Raw genomic sequence first — 15438 nt, 5'->3', positions numbered from 1 at the left:
CCTATGAAGGTCGGTACGGCACACGAACAGGTGGGGGGGGGGGAGCAGCACCACGCCCGGCCGCCTTTGTCTCCCCCCACATTTTGAGGCAGAGCCGACCTCAGAGAGAAGGGACCAGGAACCGGTTCGGAAAATCGTCACCGGTGATGGTGGCCGAAAGAACGGGAATCGAACTCGGGCACGCCGGCTTTCGTGGCACAGCGCAGCGCTAACCGCTCCCCCACCGCTCCCCACAAACACAATACACACATCTTCTTGGTTCTTTCGGTAAAGTCACGTAGAAGGAAAATAATTAAATAATAAAAATAAAACATAATAAAATACGATTCTCACGACGTTTCGGCCACAACGCAAGCAGCCGTCTTATTTTATTATGTTTTATTTTTATTATTTTCCTTCTACGTGACTTTACCGAAAGAACCAAGAAGATGAATCCCTGCAGTCACGAAAGCTTTAAATCGAAAAACACAACACACACACACAGTGAGAGCCACAATTTGCACCGGCTAGTACGTCGATTTAAAACTTGAGGTCAAACCCTCCCCCCCCCCTCCTGCAACCCGTTAGGAACGGGTACGCGTGCAGTTGTGGCTGTTACAGCTGTGGTGGTGGTGGTGGGCTGGGTGGGCGAGTGCAGGAGGAAGTTGTGCACACTCGGGGAGCGGTGGCGCAGTGGTTAGCGCGCTCGCTCGCTCTGACCACTGGATCCAAACGGGCCAAATCCCGCTCACGGCCAAACACCGGTGACGATTATCTGAACCGGGTCCTCGGCCTCCCCCTAGGTCGACTCAGCCTCAAGCGAGTAGATGGGTCGATGCGTAAGCCCAGCCACTGGGGAGACAAAGGCGGCCGGGCGTGGTGCTGGCCACCCCTCGCGTAGTGCCGTGCCGGCCTGAATTGGTGGGAGTTGCTAACAGCACTTGCCCCAACAGTACGCTGAAGGCTATCCGGAGTACTTTTGTCTGTGTGTTGTGTGTGTGTTACCGATGATTGTGTATGCAGCAGTTATAATCGTTGTATGTTACTACGCAGCTGTGGTTGTGTTGCACGATTGCGTTGCATGCAACCGATCAGGAAAGATTGCCGAAACTTGCACACGTGTCAGTGGCAAGCAACTGCGTGGCACGACCGGCTGCAGACCTCTACACGCAAGCCACTCAGTTGCGCGCAAGCCTCGAGTTGATCGCAAACGAGTTGCGTGCAACTGGGGTTGCGTGCACATTGATTACCTGCAACTCGAGTTGCGCGTATATCAATTACGCTACTCGAGTTGCGGGCAATCAATGTGCACGCAACCCAAGTTGCACGCACATCGGAGTTGCACGCAACCCGAGTTGCACGCAACCCGGAGTTGCACGCAAGCCAAGTTGCACGCAACCCGGAGTTGCACGCAACCCGAGTTGCACGCAAATCCGAGTTGCAGAAGCGTCCGCACACATCTGTTGCACGCAACCGATGGGGCAAAACCACCACGCCCCCCCCCCCCCCCATGTTGACTGAAATTCAAATTCTCAGCACAATCGTACACACCACGCGGCCGCTAAGCGTTCACCCGGCCAAGAGAGATGATTAGAATCGCACCGGAAGATTGACACCCAAAATACGTACACACGTCACACATATTACTGGTAGGAAACCTCCTGGTTACACCAGCCCACAGGGGATTATTGTGTCCGTCCGTCCTGCATCCAAAAATGGGAGGGGTGGGGCTGGGTGGAGAGGGGAGGGTGGAGAGGGGCTGGGTGGGGCTGGGTGGGGCTGGGTGGGGAGGGTGTGGAGGGGCTGGGTTGGGAGGGGCTGGTCACCCCGTGGTGCCCTTATCAAACTCAACGTTTCACCTACTCACGCCGGCTTGTGCCCGCCCTCAGTCGGGCATATTTGCAGAATACACCACGCCGCCGTTGACCCTGCAGGCCATTGACCGAGCAACCCAACGTTCCTACCAGCTCCCTCCGCAGGAATGTGTATGTCCGTGTGTGTGTGTATACACATATATAGACAAAGATCCCCCGTGTAGCCTCAACAGACTGTTGGGGCAAGTGCTGTTAGCGAGCACCTATGAAGGCCGGCACGGTACACGAGGGGTGGGTGGCCAGCACCACGCCCGGCCGCCTTTGTCTCCCCAGTGGCGATGTTTACACACCGCACCGGGTACTCATTGGAGGCTGAGTCGACCTAGGGGAAGGCTCAGGACCGGTTCGGATAATCGTCACCGGTGTTGGCCGTGGGCGGGAATCGAACTCGGGTGTGTCTGGGTCCGTAGCGTGGCGCGCTAAAAACCGCTCTCCACGTAAATCTGCGTATAAAAAATAACGAATCCATTTGTCAAAATAAATGTGAAGCGGAAAATGTGCAGCAAAAGTTTACGTTTTAGCAAAGACAAAAATTAGCGTGTTGTGTAACCGTAAAATACGTAGCGAAGCGATTGAGCACGTTTAAAAAATATATATAAAATCATCGGTTTAACCGCCACCCCCCCCCACCCCCCCAATATTTAATCGTTCCATGAGAGCTTGGACTGAGACCCCCCTCACCACCACCTCACCCCTCCCACCCCCCTCACCAAAACAATAAACTCTCCAGTCTCAAAAAAAAAAAAGACGGGAAGAGAGAGAAAGATGAATCCGTCGCCAGAGAACGCAGACATCGTCGTCATGAACGCAATCATCGTCGTCATCAACAGCGGCGACTTTCTATCGACTCCTGCAGGCGGGCGGGGGGGGGGGGGCCCTACACAGTCGGAAGGGGGGGGGGCCCAGGGCAAAGCCCACCCCGCCACCCCCCCCGTGGATAGACAACTTTACACAATTAAGAGAGCGGCTGGTGACGTTTCGTGAGTAACGACGATGACGACGACATCCAGCATCGTCACGCGATTCGGCCAGAATTGTGGGGAATCTCTCCTCCTGCTGCGGCCTTAGAAGACGGCTGAAGGTGATGCCACCGCTGTGGGCTTATCGACATCGACAACAACAACCACCACCACCACCACGCTTTGGCCACGTACACAGGGTTGCTTGCCGGTCCAGACGTCGTGACCTCCCCCGATGAAACCGACTGCCGAGATTCGCTTTTCCTCGAGGCAATAAAAAAAAAACCACATCTCCTTCGCGGTCAATCTCCGTCGCGATCCTGAACTGCCTCAACGGCCACAAAACTCGGAGCCTGCCGGAGAGGTCGCGCGAACAAGAGATGGGCTTCGTGCGCACGGCGGCAAGACGGCAGGGCCCTCCCTCCCTCCTCTCTCTCTCTCTCTCCCTTCCTCCCTCAGGGACGAGGTGAGGGGATGAGGCGGCTATCAGCCAGAAACTCAACTCGGCGTGGAAGCACAAGCCAGCCCCCCCTCAGCTACGGTGAATGAGGTTCATCTGCTAAGGGCGCCGGAAAGGAAGACGCTCACACCCCCCACGCGCTCACCCCCCCCCCCCCTCCGTTATGGATGATATCGGTCGCGCAAGCCAGCTACTTACTACGTGTTCAAATGGTACAAGGGGAAATGCAAGCGGGCAACGCATCTCAATATAGCTCGGCGGCGGGGCGGGGGAGGGGGGGAGGTGAAGCGGTTAAATAATAAACTTATCATCATCGTCAAGTCCTAAAAATGAAACATGCCGGGCGATAAAAATACAAAAAAGGAGAAAGAAAACAATCAAGGAGGCTCACGTACGCGCTTACAAAACGGATTCCATGCCCTTTTCGGCCCCAGCGTGATATAGAGTTACTTTACGTTACGTATTTTTGTTTGGCTTTACGGTAGCGAGGAGTTTGGGGCATTAGCGGATTGTAGACGGATTTCCCTCGCTGGCCGTGGAGTGAGAGGTGAGGGGGCGTTCGGGAGGTCGGGAGGTCGGGTGGTGGAAGTTAAAGGTCGAACGATGGCTTGTGTCGGAAGTCGCCCTGCGGGGAGAAAATGATAAACGTCGTTATCGTCATGAACGATATCGTGCCCATCATCATCATCGTTATTGTCACCGTTGTTGCCAATATTATCGTTAAGAACATGACCATTATCGTCATCATCATCATCATCGTTATTGTCACCGTTGTTGCCAATATTATCGTTAAGAACATGACCATTATCGTCATCATCATCATCATCATCATTATTGTCATCATTGTTGCCAATATTATCGTTAAGAACATGACCATTATTGTCGTCATCATCGTTATTGTCATCGTTGTTGCCATTATTATCGTTAAGAACATGACCATTATCATCATAATCATTATCGTTATATTGTCAATCTTGATTTGAAGCTTTCGTGACTGCACGAATCCACACTCTCCTGGTTCTTTCGGTAAAGTCACGTAGGAAGAAAAAAAACGCGACGTTTCGGTCGCAAAACAAGCGTCCAAACGTCGTGTTTTCTTTCATTATTTTTTTCTATCTACGTGACTTTACCGAAAGAACCAGAGAATATTATTGTCATCATCATCGTTCTACTCATCAGTATCGTCATGAATGTTATCATCGCCGTTACTATCCTTATCATAATCGTTATCACCGTCATCACAATACTTGTTACAAACGGTATAAACATTTATCATCAATGTCATTCGCATCTTCATCAGCTTCATCATGATCACGATCATCACAAACAAAACAGGCACAGCAAAAGCCGCCAATCGCCACTAATTCACGGTGACATCTCCACGGCGCTTGTGCCAGGCTGTGTGCACTTTAAAGTTACGTTAAGTGTCGAACGTCGCCTGCTGGCAAGAGGTCACGGGACAGACCCGGGTGGTGCCATGGGTTGACCGACTGAGATGACTGGCAGATGCACCACCTGTGCCCCCCCCCCCCCGACTGCGCCAACCTGCTGCGTTTTAGCCGCGTACGATTTCGCGACCAACATTCAAATTGTAAATGCTGTGGGTTTACACCAGAGGTCGCAACCGGGTACCTGATACCCATACCCTACCCGATACCCGGCTACCCGTACCCGGCCGGGTACGGGTACGGGTACGGGTACCCGTTTGCGACCCTGGTGCGGCCGGGTACGGGTACGCGTAGGCCGCACCAGTGAGTAACCGTTTGTCACTCATCTCCCAACGTCTTGTCTCTTCTCACAATTCAAGTTCCTAGAATCAACCCACCCGCGCCTGCAACATGGCTTCATCCCAGAGGTCGCAATCAGGTACCCGATACCCGTACCCTACCCGGTACCTGGCCGGGTACGGGTAGGGTACGGGTACGGCCGGGTACGGGTACCCTGGTGCGGCCGGGTACGGGTACGGGTAAGGAATCAAAACCCGTTTGCGACCTCTGGTTTACACTCTCCAACACACGGGTGTGCGCTGAAGTCGTCATTAACTGGCACGTTTTTGTTTAAGTGACAAACCTGACTAATTGGCTGTGTCGGTGGGTTAACGACAAGTATTTATTTACGCGCTCCAACCCAAATAAAACCTTTGTTATTATGGACACAGACACACAGACGCAGACACACAGCCACACAGACACAACAACAACAACCGCCATTCGCCACAAAGCGGGGGTGACGTCACCACGGCGCTTGTGCCAGGCTATGTACAAGTTAAGGCCACGTGAAGTGTCGAACGCCAGCTGGCAGGAGGTCACGGGGCAGACCCAGCAGGCGCCACGGGTCGGTTGACTGAGACGAATGGCCGATGCCACACTGACACGCGTAGACACAGACACAAAGATCCCCCGTATAGCCTTAACAGACTGTAGGGGCAAGTGCTGTTAGCGAGCACCTGTCAAGGCCGGAACGGTACACGAGGGGGTGGGTGGCCAGCACCACGCCCGACCGCCTTTGTCTCCCCAGTGGCGATGTTTACACACCGCACCAGGTACTCATTTGAGGGCGAGTCGACCCTAGGGGAGGCCCAGGACCGGTTCAGATAATCGTCACTGGGTGTTGGCCGTGAGCGGGATTCGAACCTGGGTCGCCAGGTTCATAGCGCAGCGTAGCGCTAACCGCTACACATACACACGCAGAAACACACACACACAGTCGCCCACAGACACACGTCCACAGACACAGCCACGCAATCTCTCACCTCGTCCGCCACAGACAGGTACTCCATGGCCGCTGGCGGTTTCTGCACGGTCGTCTGCTTCCTGCAGCGTCGCAGACAGAGGGAGAGACGCGTCGTCAGCACACGATCCCGGGCCGTGCCACTCATCCGCGGCAGCCGGGTTGGCGGTGCTCTGGCAGTGCCCCCCCCCCCCCCCCCCCCCCGGGGTCTCAAACTACGAAGCCACAATGGAGGCTGCAGCTCTGGTGTAGGGCCAATCAAACTAAAGTATTAAACCATTGGAACTTAATTTGCCAGTAAAAAAATATAATTGGTTTTTTACCCTTCTATCTGTAAAAAAGGTGTCCGTTTTGTTGCCAGATAGAAGGGTAAAAAATTAATTATCAGATTTTTTACTGGCAAATGAGGTTCCAATGGTGTAAATGCTTACCCCGAGCTCTCATACTCTGATGGTGCATTGTCTTTGAGTTGTGCGCCTTTTGGCGTCATCTGGTCCAACCCATGTGAGACTAGGCTCTAAGGAAAGCTGTCTTGGGTGTGGACCAATCAACTTCAAGGACAGTGCATACAGAGTTATGTTTTTTTCTTTGCATTATGACTGCAGGTATTGTGGTCTATGCAAACATGACTCCTTGTAAATAAGGTGTCAGTTTCATTGCCAGATAGAAGGCTAAAAAAACAATTAAAGTATTAAACTATTTTTTATTTTACCAAGTAAGGCGACCTGGGGCCAAATGATAGCCCAACAAAGTGGGCTTATCATCATCATCATCACGTGGACATTTAAAGCAGCAGCAGCCATATACTCCAAACGTGTGACGTTGATTCTAAATGGGGAGGGAAAAACTGGAGGGCCCCGGACAAAAATCCACGCGACCACGGAGAGAGAGAGACACACACCGCAAACTCCCAATACAAAGCAGGCGTCAGGGTCGGGATTGAACCCACGACCTCCTGTAGACCAGGCGAGGTAGTTAACATCTCCTAGCCACCGTGATGATGATGAGACACTGCAGACTCCAAATATACAGCAGCAGGCGTCAGGATCGGGATCGAACCCACGACCTCTTATATACCAGGCGAGGTAGTGAACATCTCCTAGCCACCGTGTTGATGATGAGAGAGAGAGACACGCAAACTCCAAATATACAGCAGGTGTCATGGTCTGGATTGAATCCACGACCTTCTGTATACCAGGCGAGGTAGTGAACATCTCCTAGCCACCGTGTTGATGAATGGGGAAGGACTAAAAGCTTGTTCAGGTTCGATTAACGGTTGCGGAGACCGATTGCATGTCCAGAGTTGCACGCAACCGAGTCGCCCGACCGATTGCTCCGCCGTGGACCCGGTTTTATCAAGGCCCAGTCTGCGGGGAGGTGGGTGGGGGGGTTGGGGGGGTGGGGGGGTTGGGGGGTGGGGGGGTGGGGGGGGTGGGGGGGGGGTGGGGGGGTTGGGGGGGTGGCAGGGTTAGCGTCTTAATAATAACGGGTGAGTCGTTCACATGCTCTTGTATGCGGCCACGTTTTGGTCGGGTGGTGGAGGGCTCTCCGTTCTTGACGACACACATTCTGTCAGATCGTTACACGTGGAAAAATGAGCGCGGGAGAAAACGAGCGCGCAGTACGTACCTGTTCTTGCCGACTGTACCATTGTGAAGCAGGGGGGTAGGGGGGGAGAGACGGGACAAAACCAACGGTTTAGCATCGAGCCCACAAAGACACAGATCCCCCGTGTAGCGTTAACAGACTGTAGGGGAAAGTGCTGTTAGCGAGCACCTATGAAGGCCGGCACGGCACACGAGGGGGTGGGTGGCCAGCACCACGCCCGGCCGCCTTTGTCTCCCCAGTGGCGATGTTTACTACACACCGCTACACCAGTTACTCTTTTGAGGCCGAGTCGACCTAGGGGAGGCCCAGGACCGGTTCAGATAATCGTCACCGGTGGTGTTGGCCGTGAGCGGGAATCGAACTCTGGTCGCCGGGTTCGCAGCGCAGCGTAGCGCTAACCACTGCACCACCGCTCACACACAAACATCCCCCACCCTCCGTGTAGCCTTCAACAGATCTTTGCGGGCAAGTGCTGCGAGCGACGAGTAGCGATGTTTACACATCTACACAGGAACTCGGGTCTCTGTATGTCCCGTTACTAAGGGGCGTGACCCGTTACCAAGGGGCGCGATGTGTTACCAAGGGGCGTGATCTGTTACCAGGGAGCATGACCCGTTACCAAGGGGCGCGATGTGTTACCAAGGGGCGTGATCTGTTACCAAGGGACGCGACCCGTTGCCAGGGGGCATGACCCGTTACCAAGGGGCGTGATCCGTTACCAAGGGGCGCGATGTGTTGCCAGGGGGCGTGTCACGTTGCCAGGGGGCGTGTCACGTTGCCAGGGGGCGTGTCACGTTGCCAGGGGGCGTGTCACGTTGCCAGGGGGCGTGTCACGTTGCCAGGGGGCGTGTCACGTTGCCAGGGGGCGTGTCACGTTGCCAGGGGGCGTGTCACGTTGCCAGGGGGCGTGTCACGTTGCCAGGGGGCGTCCTCTCACCGGGCAGGTGACCCTTGCGGTAGGCGAAGAAGAGGGCGATGGCAATGAGGCAGAGGATGAGCAGCGGGATGATGACCGCGGCCGCTATGGCTCCATGGTTCGTTTGGTCTGTGGGGGGGGCAGGCGAGTGCAGTGACGTCAGGAGAGTTCGCGCCGGAAACCTGTGCGTGCATGCGTACACGTGTGTGTGTGTGTACACGTGTGTGTGTGTGCGTACACGTGTGTGTGTGTGTACACGTGTGTGTGTGTGTACACGTGTGTGTGTGCGTACACGTGTGTGTGTACACGTGTGTGTGTGTAGACGTGTGTGTGTGCGTACACGTGTGTGTGTGTGTGGGTGTACACGTGTGTGTGTGTGTGTGTGGGTGTACACGTGTGTGTGTGTGTGGGTGTACACGTGTGTGTGTGTGGGTGTACACGTGTGTGTGTGTACACATGTGTGTGTGTGTGTGCGCGTTTGTGTGTGTAGACGGCCTCAAAGTGCACCTGGCCTGGGCAGAGGCGCCGTGGTGATGGCAGCGTCAATGTGGCGAATGGCGGTGTATTGCTATGGACAGGTCTAAGTGTGTGTGTGTTTAACTGTGGGTGTGTGTATCTGTGTGTGTGTATCTGTACGTGTTTATGTATGTGTGTCTACGTGTGTGTATGTCTTTGTATGTCTATGTCTGTGTGTGTTTCTGTACGTGTGTAGCGGTAGTGTAGCGGTTAGCGCGCTGCGCTATGAACCTGGCGACCCGGGTTCGATTCCCGCTCACGGCAAACACCAGTGACGATTATCTGAATCGGTCCTGGGCCTCCCCTAGGTCGACTCAGCCTTAAATGAGTACCTGGTGCGGTGTGTAAACATCGCCACTGGGGAGACAAAGGCGGTCGAGCGTGGTGCTGGCCACCCACCCCCTCGTGTACCGTTCCGGCCTTCATAGGTGCTCGCTAACAGCACTTGCCCCTACAGTCTGTTAAGGCTACACGGGGGATCTTTTGTCTGTGCGTGTGTATGTGTAGGTGTCTACGTGTGTGTGTGTCTGTGCGTGTGTCTGTGCGTGTGTGTGTGTGTGTCTGTACGTGTACATGTAGGTGTCTGTACGTGTGTGTGTGTATACGTGTGTGTGTCTGTGCGTGTGTAGGTGTCTACGTGTGTGTGTGCGTCTGTGCGTGTGTGCGTCTGTGCGTGTGTGTCTGTGCGTGTGTGTGTCTGTGTGTGTGTCTGCGCGTGTGTGTCTGTGTCTACGTGTCTGTGTGCGTGTGTGTCTGTGTCTACGTGTGTGTGTCTGTGTGTGTGTGTTTCTGTACGTGTCTGTGCATGTGTATGTGTAGGTGTCTACGTGCGTGTGTGTGTGTGCGTGTGCGTGCATCACATACACACGGCCAATTGGACCGTTGAGGATTTGAGGGTGCCGGCCTCATTGGTCGCCGTGCAGAAGTAGTCCCCAGCATCCGACAGTTTCAAGGAGCTCAGCGTCTGGGCAATGGCGGAGGGACGGGGGAGGGGGTGGGGAACAGGGGGAAGGGGGTGGGGGGCAGGGGGGGGCAGACAATGATGTCAGGTTCACGACGGCCATGTCAGGTTCACGACGGGTTCACGGCGGCCGTGCCGGGTTCACGGCGGCCATGTTGGGTTCACAATGGCCGTGCCAGTGCCGAGTTCTAAACAAAAATAAACTATTTTTTTAAATCCTTTATATTAAGTTCGCTTGCTTGCTTGCTTGCTTAGGACCGTGCAAATCTTTCGGTCGTTTTTTAACCAACTTCCCGTGATCCAATCGAGCTGACATTTTCCACACAGACTCGTTGTGCATGACAATTAATGTTCGTGAAATTTTTTTTCCAAAATTTTACACTTTTTAGGATTTAAAATATTATATTTAATTACCAATTGCTTAATGGTGCCATGCAATCATCTGACCCATAGGTGGCAGCCATCTCAAGCCAGAGGACGAGAGGACTCTATCCGCCACGCATATAAAGGATTTATAGTGAAAAACTTTGTTTTTACGGGTGAATTTTTTTTACATTACCAGGTGTAATCCCCACGAAGCTATGCAGCTCGTTTTCAGAAGCGACCTGGTCATCACAAATGATAGCTCGAAGATTTGCACGTATCGTCTTCACGTGGAAATTTACAGCAGCCATATACTCGAAAAACGCGTGGTGACGTTGATTCTAAACGCGGAGGGAAAAACCGGAGCTCCAGGAGAAAAATCCACGCGACCACGGCGAGAGAGACACCGCGAACTCCAAATATACAGCAGCAGGCGTCAGGGTTGGTATTGAACCCACGACCTCCTGCACACCAGGCGAGGTAGTTAACATCTCCTAGCCACCATGATGATGATGAGAGAGAGAGACACGCAAACTCCAAATATACAGCAGCAGGCGTCAGGGTTGGTATTGAACCCACGACCTCCTGCTTTACCAGGCGAGGTAGATTACATATCCTAGCCACCGTGATGATGATGATGATGAGAGACACGCAAACTCCAAATATACAGCAGCAGGCGTCAGGGTTGGAATCGAACCCACGACCTCCTGTATATACCAGGCGAGGTAGTTAACATCTCCTAGCCACCGTGGTGATGATGAGAGAGAGAGAGACACGCAAACTCCAAATATACAGCAGCAGGCGTCAGGGTCGAGATCGAACCCACGACCTCCTGTATACCAGGCGAGGTAGTTAACATCTCCTAGCCACCGTGGTGATGATGAGAGAGAGACACGCAAACTCCAAATATACAGCAGCAGGCGTCAGGGTCGAGATCGAACCCACGACCTCCTGTATACCAGGCGAGGTAGTTAACATCTCCTAGCCACCGTGGTGATGATGAGAGAGAGACACGCAAACTCCAAATATACAGCAGCAGGCGTCAGGGTCGAGATCGAACCCACGACCTCCTGTATACCAGGCGAGGTAGTTAACATCTCCTAGCCACCGTGATGATGATGATGAGAGCGAGAGAGACGCAAACTCTAAATATACAGCAGGCATCAGGGCTGGTATTGAACCCACGACCTCCTGCTTTACCAGGCAAGATAGTTAACATCTCCTAGCCACTGTGATGATGATGATGAGAGAGAGAGAGACACGCAAACTCCAAATATACAGCAGCAGGCGTCAGGGTCGAGATCGAACCCACGACCTCCTGTATACCAGGCGAGGTAGTTAACATCTCCTAGCCACCGTGATGATGATGATGATGAGAGAGACACGCTAAGTGCCAGGGGACACTGGTGCCGGCACGGCTGAGAGCCTGGGTTCGAACCCCGGTTCCCAGCGCGAGCCTCTCTCCCCGTCTCTCCAAAACCACCTTGTCAGAATCATCGAGGGGGTCAATCAACGGGGGCTCACCAGCACGGCCCCCGTGGGGTCGAGGTTGTAGGTGGTGTTGGCAAAGCGAGGGTCGTTGTTCGGGGTCTGGGGGAAGATGAGGTTGCCCCCCCGGGTCCAGGTGTAGGTGGGCGGGGGCTGGGCGTCCGGCTCGCTGCACACGAGGCGCACCGTGCCGCCCAGGGTGCCCGAGGACGGCACCTCCGCACGCACCGCCTTGGGCGGCACTGCAGAGAGACAGGGGGAGAGAGACAGGGGTGAGAGAGACAGGGGGAGAGAGACAGGGGGAGAGAGACAGGGGAGAGAGACACGGAGAGAGAGACACGGGGAGACGGGGAGAGAGACACGGGGAGACGGGGAGAGAGACACGGGGAGACGGGGAGAGAGACAGGGGGAGAGAGAGACAGGGGGAGAGAGAGACAGGGGGAGAGAGAGACAGGGGGAGAGAGAGACAGGGGGAGAGAGAGACAGGGGGAGAGAGAGACAGGGGGAGAGAGAGACAGGGGGAGAGAGAGACAGGGGGAGAGAGACAGGGGGAGAGAGACAGGGGAGAGAGACACGGGGAGACGGGGAGAGAGACACGGGGAGACGGGGAGAGAGACACGGGGAGACAGGGAGAGAGACAGGGGGAGAGAGACAGGGGGAGAGAGAGACAGGGGGAGAGAGAGACACGGGGAGAGAGAGACAGGGGGAGAGAGAGACAGGGGGAGAGAGAGACAGGGGGAGAGAGAGAGACAGGGGGAGAGAGAGAGACAGGGGGAGAGAGAGACAGGGGGAGAGAGAGACAGGGGGAGAGAGAGACAGGGGGAGAGAGAGACAGGGGGAGAGAGAGACAGGGGGAGAGAGAGACAGGGGGAGAGAGAGACAGGGGGACAGAGACAGGGGGAGAGAGACAGGGGGAGAGAGACAGGGGTGAGACAGGAGGAGATGGGGAGAGAGACACGCGGAGAGAGACACGGAGAGAGAGACACGGGAGAGAGACACGGGGAGAGAGAGACACGGGGAGAGAGAGACACGGGGAGAGAGAGACACGGGGAGAGAGAGACACGGGGAGAGAGACAGGGGGAGAGAGACACGGGGAGAGAGACACGGGGAGATGGGGACATGGGGAGAGATTAAAGTTGTGATGATGAGCGATCGGATTTGTAATCACTAACAACTTCACTCTCGTGTTTAACCAAAGTTAACCGAACTCTGACCTGGACCCTAAGTGCGACCCCTCTACGACGCACACTTGCACGCCACGAGACAAAGATCTCCAGCATAGCCTTAACGGACTGTTGGGGCAAGTGCTGTTAGCGAGCACCTACACACACACCCAAGCAACCTTGCAAAGAGAGGAGAAATGTGGAGTTCTTTGTACTCAACCCGCCAGCTGAGCAAAAGGGAATACCACCCCGCCCCTCCCTCCCCCATCTTTCCCCCGGCCCCCCTTCTCTTCCCACTGACCCCCACCCCGCCCCCTCCCCACCCCCTCCCCGCCACCTCCCTTCACCTCTCTCACCCCCCCCGCCAGAGGTCGCAACCGGGTACCCGATACCCGTACCCTACCCGATACCCGACTACCCGTACACGGCCAGGTACAGATACGGGTACCCATTTGCGACCCTGGTGCGGCCGGGTACGGGTAGACCGTGAGTCACTGGTGAGTCACCGTTTGTCACTCATTTCCCAACGTCTTGTCTCTTCTCACAATTCAAGTTCCTAGAATCAACCCACCCGCGCCTGCAACGTGGCTTCATCCCAGAGTTCTAGATTTGAAGCTTTCGTGACTGCAAGGATTCATTATATATACGGAGTGGTAGCTCTTGTAATCTCTCATTCACTTGATACAGCTGTCGTGGCTGTGACGGTTCCACCTGAGGACGGAAGCTTGTGTTGCCTCCGAAACGTCGTGATTTTTATTTTATTTTACTTTTATTAATTTTAATGTTTTACCTACGTGACTTTACCGAAAAAACCTAAGAATATTCATCCCAGAGGTCGCAATCAGGTACCCGATGCCCGTACCCTACCCGTACCCAGCCGGGTACGGGTAGGGTACGGGTACGGCCGGGTACGGGTACCCATTTGCGACCCTGGTGCGGCCGGGTACGGGTACAGATAAGGAATAAAAACCCGCTAGCGACCTCTGCCCCCCACCCCTCTCCCTGCTGCCCCCCACCCCTCTCACCTGGTATCACCAGATCCACGGAGACCTCCCGGAACTCGGTGCCCTCCGTGGCCTCGCAGCGGTAGACCGCGTTGTCCGTGCGCACCGTCTTGCCGATGCTGATGTCTGCGCCCGTGATGGTCGCCCGGTCTTTGAGGTCATCTGCGAGGTGGTGGGGGGTGATGGGGGAGGGGGTGGAGAGGGGGGGTCACGTTGGGGGGGGGGGTGAACTTGATGGCTTGCAAAATCATCATGGGACCTCCTTTGCCAGTACCAAAATATACTAATAGTCTGGTAGTGCGTTGTCTTTGAACTGTGCGCCTTTTGGCGTCATCTGGTCGAACACCATATGAGACTAGGCTCTAAAGAAAGCTGTCTCTGAAACTGATTGGTCCACACCAAAGACAATGCATAAATTATCAGAGTATTGTTTTTTGTTTGCATTTGACTGCAAGTATTGTGGTTAATGTAAGCATGATTCCTTGCAAAAGGTGTCAGTTTTGTTGCCAGAAAAAAGGGGAAAACCCCTATTAGTATATGTTGGTACTGGCAAAGGAGGTCCCATGATGTAGCTGCTCACCCCGAACTCTCATTACTCTGATAGTGCGTTGTCTTTGAACTGTGCGCCTTTTGGCATCATCTGGTCGAACACCAAATGAGACTAGGCTCTAAAGAAAGCTGTCTCTGGTGTGGACCAATCAGTTTCAAAGACAACGCATACATTATCAGAGTATTGTTTTTTGTTTGCATTTGACTGCAACTATTGTGGTTAATGTAAGCATGATTCCTTACAAAAGGTGTCAGTTTTGTTGCCAGAAAAAAGGGGAAAAACCCTATTAGTAGGCTTGCAAAATGTTTCTATTTGGTGTTTGAAGATCTTAACACAACTCGTGTTTTATTGCCAGAAAGGATTGCAACAACACCTAGAATTGTTGTAGCTGCTGCTCACCCCGAGCTCTCAATGCCCCGGTAGTGGCATTGCCCTTGTCCTGTCCGATGTAAAGCTTTCGTGACTGCAGGGATTCATCTTCTTGGTTCTTTCGGTAGAGTCACGTAGAAGGGAAGTAATAAAATAATAAAAATAAAACATAATAAAATACAATTCTCACGACGTTTCGGCCACAACGCAAGCAGCCGTCCTCAGGTGAAGAACAGGTCTGTCGGGAAGACAGCGTCTGAATGAGTCTTTTGAGTGCGTCTTTCCGACAGACCTGTTCTTCACCTGAGGACGGCTGCTTGCGTTGTGGCCGAAACGTCGTGAGAATTGTATTTTATTATGTTTTATTTTTATTATTCTATTATTTCCCTTCTACGTGATGACTTTACCGAAAGAACCAAGAAGATGCCCTTGTCCTGTTCGCCTTTCGGCGTTGTGCTCTGGTCTGACACCGCTGGTGAGACTAGGTCCTCAAGAAGG

At 53.9% G+C, this 15438-nt stretch overlaps 1 protein-coding gene across 1 annotated transcript in view; it reads right to left on the bottom strand.

Moving 5' to 3' along the window:
* Positions 1 to 2558: 2558 nt before the first annotated feature.
* The window catches only part of LOC133358529 (junctional adhesion molecule A-like), a 32918-nt gene continuing 20038 nt past the window's right edge, over positions 2559 to 15438 (bottom strand). Inside the window, exons 4-10 of the mRNA XM_061576891.1 lie at positions 14043 to 14183; positions 11891 to 12096; positions 9907 to 10006; positions 8548 to 8655; positions 7632 to 7644; positions 6025 to 6085; positions 2559 to 3897 (exon numbers count right to left, since the gene is read on the bottom strand). Coding sequence (XP_061432875.1) covers positions 3862 to 3897; positions 6025 to 6085; positions 7632 to 7644; positions 8548 to 8655; positions 9907 to 10006; positions 11891 to 12096; positions 14043 to 14183 — 665 coding nt within the window. The 3' untranslated portion in view covers positions 2559 to 3861. The remainder of the gene's footprint in view (positions 3898 to 6024; positions 6086 to 7631; positions 7645 to 8547; positions 8656 to 9906; positions 10007 to 11890; positions 12097 to 14042; positions 14184 to 15438) is intronic.

The sequence above is a fragment of the Lethenteron reissneri genome, chromosome 62 (assembly GCF_015708825.2).
Source record: "Lethenteron reissneri isolate LAM-NWPU_2019-01 chromosome 62, ASM1570882v1, whole genome shotgun sequence".
NCBI classification, from domain to species: Eukaryota; Metazoa; Chordata; class Hyperoartia; order Petromyzontiformes; family Petromyzontidae; genus Lethenteron; species Lethenteron reissneri.
Note: the sequence above shows the minus strand (reverse complement) of the source record. Positions and strands in the feature narration are given on the sequence as shown.